The 13,680-nt window shown below is 49.7% G+C and overlaps 8 protein-coding genes across 8 annotated transcripts; 4 read left to right on the top strand and 4 right to left on the bottom strand.

Moving 5' to 3' along the window:
* Window positions 1-90: 90 nt before the first annotated feature.
* N7518_002584 (uncharacterized protein) lies at window positions 91-407 on the bottom strand (the record flags this gene model as incomplete). The annotated part of the gene is made up of 2 exons (XM_057183512.1): window positions 91-307; window positions 361-407. 2 exons carry the CDS (start codon window positions 405-407, stop codon window positions 91-93), a joined length of 264 nt encoding a protein of 87 aa, XP_057044962.1.
* Window positions 408-1,462: 1,055 nt separating this feature from the next.
* On the top strand, window positions 1,463-2,289 carry N7518_002583 (synaptobrevin family protein; the record flags this gene model as incomplete). Its single annotated transcript, XM_057183511.1, has 2 exons — window positions 1,463-1,497; window positions 1,569-2,289. 2 exons carry the CDS (start codon window positions 1,463-1,465, stop codon window positions 2,287-2,289), a joined length of 756 nt encoding a protein of 251 aa, XP_057044961.1.
* Window positions 2,290-3,712: 1,423 nt separating this feature from the next.
* On the bottom strand, window positions 3,713-4,479 carry N7518_002582 (60S ribosomal protein uL24; the record flags this gene model as incomplete). The annotated part of the gene is made up of 5 exons (XM_057183510.1): window positions 3,713-3,865; window positions 3,921-4,003; window positions 4,067-4,103; window positions 4,235-4,347; window positions 4,461-4,479. 5 exons carry the CDS (start codon window positions 4,477-4,479, stop codon window positions 3,713-3,715), a joined length of 405 nt encoding a protein of 134 aa, XP_057044960.1.
* A 488-nt stretch (window positions 4,480-4,967) lies between these two features.
* Window positions 4,968-8,443, top strand: N7518_002581 (putative C2H2 finger domain protein; the record flags this gene model as incomplete). Its single annotated transcript, XM_057183509.1, has 5 exons — window positions 4,968-5,435; window positions 5,489-5,608; window positions 5,955-7,296; window positions 7,503-8,066; window positions 8,169-8,443. 5 exons carry the CDS (start codon window positions 4,968-4,970, stop codon window positions 8,441-8,443), a joined length of 2,769 nt encoding a protein of 922 aa, XP_057044959.1.
* Window positions 8,444-8,838: 395 nt separating this feature from the next.
* N7518_002580 (dolichyl-diphosphooligosaccharide--protein glycosyltransferase subunit 4) lies at window positions 8,839-9,042 on the bottom strand (the record flags this gene model as incomplete). Its single annotated transcript, XM_057183508.1, has 1 exon — window positions 8,839-9,042. One exon carries the CDS (start codon window positions 9,040-9,042, stop codon window positions 8,839-8,841), a length of 204 nt encoding a protein of 67 aa, XP_057044958.1.
* Window positions 9,043-9,673: 631 nt separating this feature from the next.
* On the top strand, window positions 9,674-11,365 carry N7518_002579 (Zn(II)2Cys6 transcription factor; the record flags this gene model as incomplete). Its single annotated transcript, XM_057183507.1, has 1 exon — window positions 9,674-11,365. The coding sequence occupies one exon, from the start codon at window positions 9,674-9,676 to the stop codon at window positions 11,363-11,365; it is 1,692 nt and encodes a 563-aa protein (XP_057044957.1).
* Window positions 11,366-11,794: 429 nt separating this feature from the next.
* N7518_002578 (uncharacterized protein) lies at window positions 11,795-12,306 on the bottom strand (the record flags this gene model as incomplete). Its single annotated transcript, XM_057183506.1, has 3 exons — window positions 11,795-11,982; window positions 12,044-12,166; window positions 12,243-12,306. The coding sequence occupies 3 exons, from the start codon at window positions 12,304-12,306 to the stop codon at window positions 11,795-11,797; spliced, it is 375 nt and encodes a 124-aa protein (XP_057044956.1).
* Window positions 12,307-12,786: 480 nt separating this feature from the next.
* Window positions 12,787-13,419, top strand: N7518_002577 (uncharacterized protein; the record flags this gene model as incomplete). Its single annotated transcript, XM_057183505.1, has 3 exons — window positions 12,787-12,883; window positions 12,942-13,058; window positions 13,115-13,419. The coding sequence occupies 3 exons, from the start codon at window positions 12,787-12,789 to the stop codon at window positions 13,417-13,419; spliced, it is 519 nt and encodes a 172-aa protein (XP_057044955.1).
* Window positions 13,420-13,680: the final 261 nt, after the last annotated feature.

The following is a 13,680-nucleotide window of genomic DNA, read 5'->3' as shown; positions in this document are numbered from 1 at the left end:
CATACATGAAATCTTCAATATTCCAACATTTCCAGCCAATCCAATGCTCTATTTCCTAGTATGCTTCATGCTTCCAGGCAACATTTCCCCTTAAAATTTTGGCCTGGACAATGGGTATTCCTTTCGAGGCGGGTGGGCAGTGCGTCTAAATTTATCGCCTTGATCTGTTTGTTCAGACTCGGCACCCCGGTACGTCGCTACCTCTTTGCTCGTATTGAGCGTGCCTGGCTGGGGAGCTAGGAAGCGGAACATCAGAGCTGTACCACCAATGACGCCAAAGACACTTAGCAGGGCGATGCTGCGACCTCTAATTATATTCTGTGTCAGTATAGAACATCTACTCCCAGGGCAGATACTGACTTCATCGGTCTCCGACCTTGATAGACGGCTTCTGACATGCTAGTCATGATTGAGGTTATAAATGAGGTTGTTTTGGATAGTAATGTTGTTTCGGGAGATTCAATTGCTTAACAGGAGAATCAAATCCGCGCTGGATATATATCGAAAAAGGATAATGACAATGCCATGACCACATGGTGATTAATGGTGTCCGCCACTTCGGATCTTCCCGAGGTCATCTTAGACAGCTCTCTCTTCTTCTTCTTCTTCTTCTTCTTTACTTTTACCAAAATCTTAGTGTACTAGTCAGTGTGGAACATTAGCAAGGCTTAGATATTTGCATTTACATGGAACTGTGTCCCTTGTATGTAATTATACATCAATTCTTTAGGGCTATTCTTGTATCAGTGATACGTGCGTAGAAAGCATTGAAGATATAAAGCAAATAAGTACCCGGTAATGCACGAGATAGTATATGGTGTACTCTATATATATCTACTATAGATGAGATGATAGATGATCGATATAGGTACTCCGTACTCCGTACATGTAGGTACTAGTGGTATACCAAATAGAGCAACTGTAGGAGTACGAAGTGTTCAGCTTACAATCACCTCATCTGCCACAAGAGCGAATGATCCCACGTGTTTTAAGTCTTGTTCTCGTCCCGTGTGTATTATCCATAGCCACCTTCAGAGCTTATACATCACTAACAGAAGATGAGTTTGAACATGAGGAAGTGAAGATCCTCTTTACTTGGAATTCTACTGCAATAAGACCAATAGAAGATTGTATACAAAACACTTCGGTTGTGACTATCAGTTGCAAGCCTAGATGTATTAGATGAACAACTCTGCCTGACATCTAAGAATCTCATCCCATATAAAAGACACCAACAAGTTACAACTCCAGAGCTGTAACCGGTGGTCCGCTGCCGCTGACTCAGCGTCTTTGCGCACCTGGGCACGTAGGCAGGCGGCCTCCGGACCTTGCAAACGATTTAGGTCCTATATCTGAGTATCACAAGCGCTTGAAAACTGTAGCTCTTCCATCGCTTCGAATTACTCCTCTTTCTACTACGGGCCCTATATATTTGAGGTCACGGCACTGACATCATATCACTATGGCCTCATCCTCCAAGACGAGCTCTTTGCTCTAGTAAGTCTTGCTGTCTGTCATTTGAGCAGTCAAAGAAAATATTTCCAGACTAACACTGTAATCAACTTCAGCTCATGCATCGCCTATCGCACTACCATTCTGGCTGAGCACTCCTCGCCGGGTAGTTCAACGAGTGCCGCCTCATCACTAGCCTCAATCATCCTCCCAAAGATCACGCACGACAAGCCACAAAAGCTCACCTTCACCCATGAACGACTTTTCGTCCATTACATTGCCGACTCGCCAACAGGCAACCAATCCGGCGATGGCAACATTGCGGAGCCCAACTCCCACGCTCCCCTGAGCTTCCTGGTAGTTGCATCGGCAGAGCAAGGCCGCCGCATCCCATTCGCCTACCTGCTAGAAATGAAGCGCAAGTTCTTAACCACCTACGATCCATCCACAACCGAGTTCGCCACACTGCCCGCCTACGGCTGCGCTGCCTTCAACAATGAACTGCGCTCTCTCCTACAATCCTACAACACCGCCCCGCCAGCAGACTCCCTCGCGTCCGCCCGGCGCGAAATCGATAGCGTCCGCGATATTATGACCGAGAATATCGAGCGGGTCCTGGAGCGCGGCGAGCGCATTGATCTGCTGGTTGACAAGACGGATCGGCTTGGCGGAAGTGCGCATGACTTCCGGATTCGTAGCCGGGGACTGCGGAGGCGGATGTGGTGGAAGAATACCAAGTTGATGATTATGATTGTGGTTGTCATTATCTTCTTGCTATATCTGTTCATTGGTATGGGGTGTGGACTACCTGCATGGGGGAAGTGTGTTGGACACTAGCGCATTCTAGGGTGGCTAGTCGAACATTTCAGCGAGCGTGCTTTTTTCAAATATCCAGTCTCTAGGTTGCTTCGGTTTCCGACTTTCTCATGAGACCACGATGCGAGGGTCATCTGCTTTTCTGCTTTTTCTGAGTTTGCTCCGTTTTTACTGCTTGGACTATTTTCCTACTCGAGCTTGTATATTACAGCTATCTGATTTGTACTCATTATGATATTGAAGTTTGCATATATTTTTTACAGGACTTGAGTGGTGGTGACTTGTGTGTCTAGCTAGTAGGTTTGGTATGTCTCCTCTTGTCTAGGCTTGGGCTGTTGTAAATGATGAATTTCTTGTTTGTTTGTATGTATAGAAGTGACCGTTTATGCAATATATGAAGATCTCATGGGCTGATTAGTTGTCTGGTTGGGTTTTGGCACTGATTCTACTGAGCATGGCGACAATATATACATCGGATCTGGCTCCCGATATGTATCCATAAGTCAAATAAACAAAATTTTCATCGAGTGTTAAAATTTCGGTGCGCCCACTACTAGGAGCTTTATTGTCTAACCATACGCACTCAAAAATGGTCGTTTTCTTTCTCCATAGCCACTGCAATCTGCCGCTCTTGACGATACACAGCCAGCATCATACCATCCATGCGGGGTTCCTATCCACAGGTACATACGTATCAAATGATAAATGACGAAGGCAAATGTTAGAAAATTGAAGAGGAAACATTGAGACAAGTAAATCAATTGATTGATTGAAAATATCCACTATCTCCATTATCCCCCGCACCGAAGATACGATTCCTACAGTTTACAGCATATAACCCAACTTGGAGTAGGATATGTACCTCACCTTCAAACCCACTTCGTCCTGGCCCGAAGGCATCAGAGTGAGTCTGCAGGTGAGACAGAAGCTACCAGCTTCCCAGTAGCCCTGTGAATAGTTTACGCCAAGTGTTTACCTCTTCAACCATGGGATCCGTTCTAAAAGGACGGGATTGACGAGGAGATATATCAGGCGATACCTCTCGTTTCCAATAGAGAGGAACAGAGATGGAAGCGAGTGGAGACAGGTCTCTACAAAATCGAGCAAGGAAAAGCATGCTAGAACGGACGAGCTGCAAACTGGACAAGGAACGTAATGACCTGAAGATTGAGCTGTAGCATTCGACGGAGGTTCCTATGTGCGCGGGAGACGAAGGAAGAAGAACGCCGGCTGCGCAAAGTGAATTGCCTTGCGAGCACCGACTCCGGATAGAAGAAAAAGGAAATTTTTTGTTCATTTTTCATTCATCGCAATGCACCTGGTTTCAGAAACTTTACCCTGATCATAGCAGGCTGGAAACTCCGTTTCTCAGAGTCCTTCAAGTGAACCCGCGCCGTCAACCGCCATTGCAACATGAACCTATACCCCACACGTAAGAAATCCCTTAAGTCGACTTGCTTTTGACAGCCTCACGACCCTTGGCGATGCGCTCAATGATCTGCTCACGGTCCTTGTCGAGGTGCAGCTTGGTGATGACAACCTTGGAGGGGTGGAGGGGAATGGGAACGCTCTGGCCGTTGCTCTTGTCGCGAACGATCTAAAACCGCAGTAAGTATCTACCGCAATAACTGTGATGTAAATTCGAATCGTACCTTCTCGACGAAGATGGAGAACTTGAGACGGTAGACGTTGGTGATCTTTCCCTCACGTCCCTTCTGCGAACCTCTGGCAACAACTGCATATAATAGTTAGTTTCGAGATCTCGAGATTATTCCCAGATTATATCAATGAAACTCACCGACTTCGTCGTCCTTGCGGATGGGAATGGAGCGGATCTATCACAGAACACTGGTTAGAATCGTCGCGTATTGTACCAAGCTGGCGCCTGTATCGTCCGTAGTTTCCAATTCCAAAAACTCGACCCGAACAGACCCAGATTCGATTTGGAGGTTCATGTGGTACATACTCCGTACTTCTCCTTGAGTTCCTTGGAGACGGGGGCGCTGAGGATGACACGGCGCTCGCTGGAGGGAGCCTGGAAGTGTGCCTTGCGAGACTTGCTCCGCGAAGAGGCGATACCTGGAGACACCATCAGTATTGAAAGTTGAAGATTGGCGAAAATTCGTATTGATAGGGGTTTCGGGCAGTGGTAAATCAAATCGGCGCAAGGCGAGATGCGAGAGAGTACGCACCGTGGGTTCGGACAGCCATCTTAAAGGTCGTGAGTGGGAAATGAACGGGTGTCGTTGGCGTTGGGTCGAAGAGAGGATCTTTTCTGGTGTAGCCGAATATTCCAAGTTGGAGCCCCGGGATTGTGTGCTTACTAATTTCCCGCTAAGCCCTCTCAGGGCTTGCGACTAGACACCTGACCCCTCAGGCCCAAAAGACCCGTGATACGATTGGCTGATGGCAGGATCCACCTCCGACGCGCTTCTCAATGTAACTCGACAACATCTGCGCCAGAGCTCTTTGGCCGCGCTTTTTCAGCACAGTGGGAAGTTTCCTTCCTTGATTCTTCAGTTTCTCATTTTGCGTTTGTTATTCTTTTTGAGTCTATCTGTTATACCCGCCTTTCCCCTGTCCGGCCACGATCCAACCCTCCATGCGCAACGGATTCCAATCAAGCCTTCTCTTTGCTCGGTCCGACAACATCCCAGCCATGCGATTATAGCTGCTAGGCAGCCTCGGTACAATTTGAAATGGTTCACGGAGGCATGGACGGATATGATTGGCTCCAGCATTTTCTTCCAGCCGATACTCAAACCGGCCACGACCCCAGTTCTGACAATGAGACTCATGAAACACATCCGGCATTTCACGATGCGGAGGAGGTGGCTAAAGCGGCCGTTATGCACCAGCAGGCACAGAAGACATATATGTTAATGAGGTCAACCTATCCTAATCATGCCTCGAATCCCTCTCAGGCGTACTCGCAAGCCTCGGGTGAACAGTATGGAGGAAATGAACACCAACGAAATAGCAATATTCAATCCAAAAATGCTCCTTATGGCCCCTCTGAATACCAAACAGATCGCTCTCGCAATATAACTCAACGGCCAAATCCCTTCTCTCTGTCCCAACAAGACTTGGATGCTCTGGCACGTCAGGATGCATATCGCCGCGGCCAAAGTCCTGTCGGGCCCCCGCAGAGACCTTCTAACTCCAGAGTAAGCTCCTCAGAGGCCCATCAAAGCGCCCATAGGGTCCGCGACACTACAAGATCGACAGCCTCTACACAGAGAACGAGCTAACCCATGGCACAGGCTGTGTCCACATCACGAAGCCCGTATCAGGGCTACTCGGCAACCCCAAATCAGAATTCCCAGATGTCGATGCAGCGGTACATGACACAAGGAATGGCAGCACAAGTTCAAAGAACGTCCGCATCGCAAAGTCCTTCTTACACCCACTCTACAATTCCACCCCACAATACTCAGCGATCACCTCATTCCACTACGGACATCCCTCCAGTTCAAAGGACACATACACCTGTGGCACGGTCCCAATCACCTAAAAGACCGTATCAGAGCTACTCTACCACCCCTGCCCAGGACACCCAACAAGTATATATTTTAGCTGCAGCTCAAAGACCTTGGCCAGGGCCCCCAGCTCAAAGGACACATGTACCGGTAACAAGGCCTCGAGAATCGCAGAGTCCATATGAAAGCCATTCCACGATCCCCCAGAATGCTCAAGGATCATCTCACCAGAATGCGCCGCGAAGCTCCTACTCGATGGGTGCTGAGGTCGACACCGCTTTGGTCTCACCGAAGGGATTCAAAACCTCAGCGGCACGCAGCACGATTGAATCTCGCCATTCGATCACACCAGCCACGAGCACTCGGGAGGCTTCCAATCTGCCAGCACAGGGTCCGTCTACAAATTCCGCGAGGTCAAACCCAATTTCGCCTTTACCCCCATTTCGCAATCAAGATCATGTGCAATCAGCCGTACCAACAGCGCCTGATAGGGTTCGCAGCCCCGCAACATTCCAGCCTGTCTCAACCCGCAGTCCTTCTGTTTCTTTTGTCTCTTCTGCCCATACACAGGCATCAAACCAGACAAACCAGCAGCCTCCGATCTCCCAACAAAACGAACAGAGCACGCCAGTGGTATCCCCAGCCTCTGTGTCATTCACTCCCCCTGTGGCCTCTCATACGGGGCGCAACTCTTCGTATACTTCAGGTCCTCGACGAGGTACATTTTCTGACTCGACCGTGGCACAGCAGCCTACTGCTGGGAATACGCAGTCGCGGGGTCACCCACTGCCGATACCACCGCCCCATCAGCAAAAACGGTGGGCTCCATCCCAAGATCATTCTCATGGTTCTATACCACCCGCGAAGATGCGACGGTTGGACAATGGTGGAAGTCAAACAATGACTCCCCGAAACGACCCATCTGCAGGTAGCTCGGTACCAGGGACCCAAGTTCCTATGGTACATGCTCGGCCTCGAGGCCTTGACAAGAATCGTGACCACGTAGTCCAGCCGATAAGACAGAGCGATTTACTGCGAAAGCAATCCTATAATCCCGCCACTATCGCGCGGGATATACTGGTTTCTGCAGGAAAGCACCCGACGGAAAAGCCTCTAAATCATCGTCTTGAAGCGCTACGCCTTCATCTTACCAAAGCCGACATAATCGCAGACCTGGCGACGATTCGTTGGGACCTGGTGGACGTCAAGCCTCAAGTCGGTCGCATGCCTCCGGTCTCTGCACTCCAAATGCCACCTCTACCACCTCCTCATTCCCCACCACTTCCCACTGATTCTCAACCACTTCCCACTCATTCCCGACCACTTCCTACTCATTCTCGACCACTTCCTCATCCTCAACCACCGCAAATGCCACCTCTTCGACCACCTCATCCTCAACCGCTGCAAGCAGATCAGCAATTACTCCCGCGTGCTACATCAAATCACGTGATTGCACGTGACCACGCATCGCTGCCGTCGCGTGACACACCGCCAAACCGTCAAGTCGCAACGCCGGAAAGTATCGACGCGCGCGCTCCTGGGGGTTGGGGTACTTTGTCTTTCCAAGCTCCGACGAATCATTCTTCACATAAATTTTCTTCCAACTTCCCTTCTGGACTTCCGAGAATTGACCCCGTGCCTGCGTCGCCGAATTTCTCGTCTCGCAAATCCGTCCCATTCCCAACCCCCCGTCGCCGCAACCGCAACCGCAACCACCACCACAACAGCGACCACTCTCGACCACAAAGAGTGCAGCTCCACCAAAATCCCCGCCGCCGCAACCGCAGCTACCACCACAACAGCGACCACCCTTGACCACAAAGAGTGCAGCTCCACCAAAATCCCCACCGGCCAGAAAACAAGCGACCCCCCAATCTATAACGCAGCCTACACCTCAAGGGCAGACTGTCAAGAGCCAGTCAGACTCTAATCGGACTGTCAAATCCCCAGAGGCAAGGCGTCTTTCGCAGCCACAAGTTGTTATCCCTCTATCACCCAAGATGGCACCGAAGAGAAGACCAGGGCGACCTCCCAGGAGCGTGGCGAACAATGTTGAAGTTGCTATCCCCCGTGAACAGCCCGTGCATTATCAAATATTCCCATGCAAGTGGGAGGAATGCATTGCAGAACTTCACAACCTTGACTCAGTCCGGGCCCACATTGTGAAAGTTCACATCCCACACTCTCTTGTGTGCAAATGGGAAGACTGTGACAATAAGACACCAATGGCTGCAGCCGATATGTTTAGGCATTTGTCGAGCGAGCACATTTCCAAAATGGCTTGGGCGCTTGGAGATGGACCAAAAGTACCAGTAACTGGTGAGAATCACAACTTGCTTGCGCTTGATGCTCCTCCATGGGGCTGATCCACACACGATTTTTTTGATCTGAAGAAAATGTCTAATCGGCTAAATTCTCTAGCGGAAATTCAATCGAATCACCCTTCAGTTATGGGTGACCGGAGTGCCCGCAAAGGGACCATGATCTTGCCAGTGGAACAGATCGCAGTCGAGGCCTTTAGCAAGGTCCATGGGAAATCGACGATTAAGACCAAGGCGCAAGCCCTGCTCGAAGCTGGCCGACACTGGAAACAGCAGATTGGGCCTGAGATGGACTGGAGTGACCGTCGTCTGTCGACACCGGCGCGGCAGAATAATGTACACTGTGGGGAGATGGCATTTATTGCGGATGATTGATGCATCCGATCGGCTTTTGTGATACCTTTGTTTTCCCTTTTTCCTCGGTTCATTGCATAGCGACTGGCTTGCATGTGAATTGGCATTGAAAGTTGAAAGCATATAATAATATGCTACCTTGCTATAACAGGGCTTGAAATATTTGCACCTAGATGACACCTTAAAGAGCTTCTGCTTTATCTAGATCTAGACCGTGAATTTCATAGGGACCCACGCATTCCAAATTACTCGAATGGAAGTAATGAATAAAGCCATGAGATTTGCAAAGACTGCCTTTCTCTCCAATTGATTGGACTGTCGTGTACAATTGGCTTGTGCCTGACCCGCTGGTAAAAGTAAAATCAAACGATGTAGGCACTGGTATCTTGGTTCTCTCCCCGAGTCGTAAATCGGATTCAATTCCCCTTCCCTGAAGCCGACACCCTGTCCGTGGAAACCACTGGCACAGTATCCTCAGCCTTAATCTGGCTTGCTGATTCGGCAGACTCTGGTTCCTCCTCACTGGAATTGACATCGAGGAAGTGGTATAGGACAATCATCATCATGGCGCAGGAGCCAAGGAAGATGGCGAGGCGGTAGAGGTCGTCGTCGGAGATCATTGTGAAAGGATGTTACAGAGGACGCAGGTGGAATCAAGAGACAGAACGACAGTCGGGCGACAAAGCGTTAAGAGATGGGCGATATAATCGGAGAAGCCACGTCGGCTAGTAGTTCAAGTGACGCTACACAGTGTGTGTGATTGTGGTGGTCGCAAAAGCAGGAATTGGGATTTGCTCTCTTTGATGAATTGAGAGGATTGAAAGGACGAGGAGAAGACACGAAGAGAGGAGAGTTAAGCAGAGGGAGATGGGAGTATGTAGTTGACAAGGTCGGATGTAGGTGAAAGAGAGAGCTATGGTAATGTAAGGAGGTATACGCATTACGGTGTAATGTATTTCCTCCATAGTAAAACGCTTATATTTTTTAGTACTTTTGTCTTTTTATTACAATAGGTACTTCTCTTCCTCTGTAGGGAATATCCTTGTAGAACCTCTCTAGGAATATACACGCGCTCTTCCTAGGAGAGAGAGAATGGCCTGCCCCCTAGCGTATGGCGAAATTACCACTCCCCGGGAACATGAGAACATTCGAACTTCTTCAATCTCCCCCTCTTCTCTTCCCCTCTATTCCATCGGTGCCAGTCAATTCTACTTCGCTTGAGACATTTCCTATATGCGTCGTTAATTCACGATGACCGAATTGCAGGCTCCTACTGGGTCCAAATCGGGTCCCGCATTACTGGCCTGTCTTCAATGTCGTCACAAACACCTCAAATGCGATGGCAGGACTCCCGTCTGCAGTCGATGTGAACTGGCCCGATCCCATTGCGAATATACCAAGTCTCGGAGAGGCTACAAGGGCCCGTCGAAAAAGCGCCGCGCTAACTCGCCGGATTATTTGCGCATGGATCCCAACCCGGTAGGCATGCTCGATGTCCCCGTAGATTGGGCCTCGCAGGCTGGCTTCACTTATGCGCCGACCTTACCGTTGCCCTCCTCCGAATCGACTAGTCCTGGACTGCACGGTTTCTCGACGCCAATGGTTCCATCCGCTCGCCCAACCAGCGGACCGCTGACACCGGATTCTTCCTCTGCTGTCGGCGGGGATGGCTACCTGCTCGATATCTACTATAATTATTTCCACGCCGCTCATCCAATCCTGCCGCCCCACCGGCTCCTATATCGCTCCATGTTCCCCGTATATCTGGAGCAGGTGATGAAGTTCATCGGTGCACACTTCACCCCGGCCGCCTCGAGTGACACGTACCGGCATATGGTTGTCGCAATGGTCCAGGAACAAAATGTGTCGGTGGAGAAGGTGCAGGCGCTGCTTCTTCTGGCGATTGTGCTTCACTCAGACAATGAGCGCGCCGAGGCCGGCGTTTGCCTAGCCGCTGCAGTAGATACAGCCTTTGAGATTGGCATGCATCAAGCGACGTTTGCCATCGTTGTAAGCAATGGGGATCCAATCCGCGCCGAGTCTCTGCGGCGCACCTGGTGGGAGCTCTTCGTAATCGAGGGTCTCATGACTGCCCTTGGCGTGCAGCGCGAGTACCGGACCAACCAAGTACCGCTCGAGGTCCCACTTCCTTGCGAGGAGCGGATCTACCATGACGCCCTACCACCGCCACCGTCTCCGACTATTGCACAGTTTGACGCGCGCGTGTTCGCGGAAGAAGAACGTGACTTTTCTTCATACTGTTATCGTATTGAAGCCATACGGATTCTCGGTCGCGTGGTGGCGATGCAGGATATGACCGAAGGCCAGCAGGACCATGTAGAAGCCCTTGATGCCCGTATTGGTAGTTGGAGCCATCACTTGCCAGAGTCCAAGCTAGAGCTCTTGCGACCCGATGGAAGCGTGGATGAGATCATGTTCCAGGCAACCATGATGTTAAACGGCGCAGCCATCTACCTCAACTTCCCGCGCTCTGATCTTCTTTCGTCCCCCGCCGTTGCCGCGGAAGTAATCTGTGGCCACCATGGCCCGGTCAATGTCCCTGCGTTCTCGCACAACGAGCACGCCATGAAGGCCGCGAAGGCCGCCCGAGAGTTGTCCCGCCTTGCGGCCTTCCGTCTGCCCGTTGTCAAGCACACCCCATTCTTCATCTGTGCGCTTACTCTGAGCTCCATTGTCCAACTGGCCACCTGCTCTGTCAAAGCCGGTCAAATGCCAGACCCCAGCCGCGACCGTCTGGCGTTGACGATCGGTGTCTTCAAGTCATTGGCTCGCACCTGGGCCATTTCCCAGTCGATTATGCGGCAGATCAAGGCCGTTGCACGGGATGTCATGGATTTGGGACTGCGTCCGACGATGGACTCGCTGGATCTGACCACGGTGTTAGATAACAGTCAATTCTGGGTGGATCAGAGTCCGAGCTGAGGAAAGAAGATATGACTACCTCCGTTCTTTCCGATTCGACCTTTCACACCGTCTCCGATATTCGCGACTTCGACACTCGTTGAACCAAGTCAAAAGCGTGCCCGGGCCCAGCGTGCTCACCGGCCTTTGACCTTTCATCAAAGGGCTGGTGTGTTCACCGCCTCCACCAACCCCCTTGCAGGACTCTGGCCCTCCTCTGGCCCTCCTTAGGGCTACAGACCCAAGTTCGGAGTATACAACATACTAATGGTATAAATCTGTATCCGATTCCTGTCCGCTTCTTGACTGGTACCGGGAGGGAAATGGGTTTCCACCGGTACCCGACCTTACATATCGAACAACAACAGCCTTATTCATTGAAATATAGAGTACATAGGAGATATCAATGCCAGAAATTACATCCTCCTTCGAGTCCAGAAACCAAGCAGACTACTTGTATTCACGTAGAAACTTCAACCGCTTAATAGCAAGAGAGAAATCCTCCTCGGTAGTGACCGTAGTCGCACGTCTACCACCAGGAATGCCATCCATCATTTCCTTAGCCTGCTTCAACTCGGAATTCAGAACTTCTTTGAGATTGAAGTGCTCATGTTCAATGCTACGAGCGTGCAGCGTACCTAAATTAGTAACCTGATCAGCAACGATGATCAACAAGGTAGAGCGCATAACATGTCTCACGATCGACTTTGGCAAGGTGTTTATTGGCTTGGACGATTGCACCCCAGAGAGCACAGGCTTCTGCTATTTTTCCAAAGGCCTCGTTGCGGATCCAGCCCAGAAGACCGTTGAGAAGGTCGGCTTCTGATGATTTGTTAGTTGTTAGTTCTCGTGGGCTGGAGGGTTCAAGGAAAATAAATAGAGAGATATGACTATGTACCTCTGAACTCCCTGGATAGCCGGTAGAGAGTCGGGATTTCGGCTGACATGCGCTCGTAATTCATTTTGTCGAGATGATAGGTCAAAGACACGAGAGAAAGATGTGTGTTATCAAAGGGGATGGACAAGAGAGAAAGGTGTTATATAGATGCTAGTGCGGCAACAGATAGAGTCATTGACTCTTTGAATTATCTGGTCAAGTCTACCTTTCAGAGGAAGCAGGCTTTGAATTTTGAACAAAGCGTACAAGTTGAAGCATACAAGATCTATTTCGAGAACAAAGAATGTGGCTACAGGATATTCTCCCGATTTAGGCTTTCACTGCAACGCCCAGCTATTTAACTTTCTAGAGCCTTGGAAATATGTGACGACAAAGAAAATTATTCCTATCAGACTGGCTGTTGAGATAGACCAAGGAAGAACAAAGAGAAGGGCCGCCTCCGCAGAAGAGAAATTGAAGCAAGATAGAAAAAAGGGAACGAATTCTCTCTTCTTTACACTCGTTCGATATCTTCCAACCCTTCTTCCTAGTGTCTTTGATTGAAATGGCCGCTGAAAATATTCCTCCGGATTTCGTGAATCGCATGGAAAAGGTTCCAGCGCCATATCAGGGTGAACAACAATATGGCTACAGCAAAGACGGTATGTTAACATGAAACCCGGCTTCACTCAAAGACAATAAGCTGACAGATATTGGTAGGACTATCTTGCGCAATGATTGCCTGGATGCTGGACATTGATGTCAGAGCAGCCACCAAGAAGCGCGAGCTGCAACGGACATATCAGAGAATGTGCCTTTACATCAAGCATATGGAGCGTACGTTTGTCAGAATCCTGAAACGCTAGATAGTCAATACTGATATCAGTACATAGGTCTCATGGACCAAGCCAACATCAAATACGACGCCTACAGCGGCGCGGAAGACGGTCGGAGAATAAAAGTAGCCAGAGAGACCTTCAAGCCGCAGTTGAAGGCCAGGTTCATGACAACAGCACCGTATCCAATCACAGCTCCTATCAGCACTGACGGAGAGCTCTGCAGAAGTGTATCCGATGCACAGACCTTTGAATACAAGCTTCACCAGTTGGAGATCCTTCGGTATATGGAGAGGGCCGATGAACCGGCATTGACTGACTTCGAGGGGACTACGAGGAAGCCCAGACCTGAGACAGGCTAACTGAGTGGCCATTTGAGCAGAGCTTTGATGATTTTCGGTTGGATTAGTTGGAATGATTTGGTCAATGCTTCCCTTCGTGGTGCTTGGGTTTGTCGTTTAACTGCAGTATCGGCTGTTTTCACATGGAGGTTAGTTTCTTTGCGAAAATGGAAGAAATGATTCAAAACATAGCAAGTAAATTAGCATTTGTCGTTTGATACGAAGCAATAAGCTTGTCCCTTGTATGATTTCGATTCCGCTTAGGATCGGAACTTGTAAGAG

This window comes from Penicillium psychrosexuale, assembly GCF_028828465.1.
Source record: "Penicillium psychrosexuale strain IBT 29551 chromosome Unknown utg000002l, whole genome shotgun sequence".
In the NCBI taxonomy this organism is placed as follows: Eukaryota; Fungi; Ascomycota; class Eurotiomycetes; order Eurotiales; family Aspergillaceae; genus Penicillium; species Penicillium psychrosexuale.
This window is presented reverse-complemented; position numbering and strand designations above follow the sequence as displayed.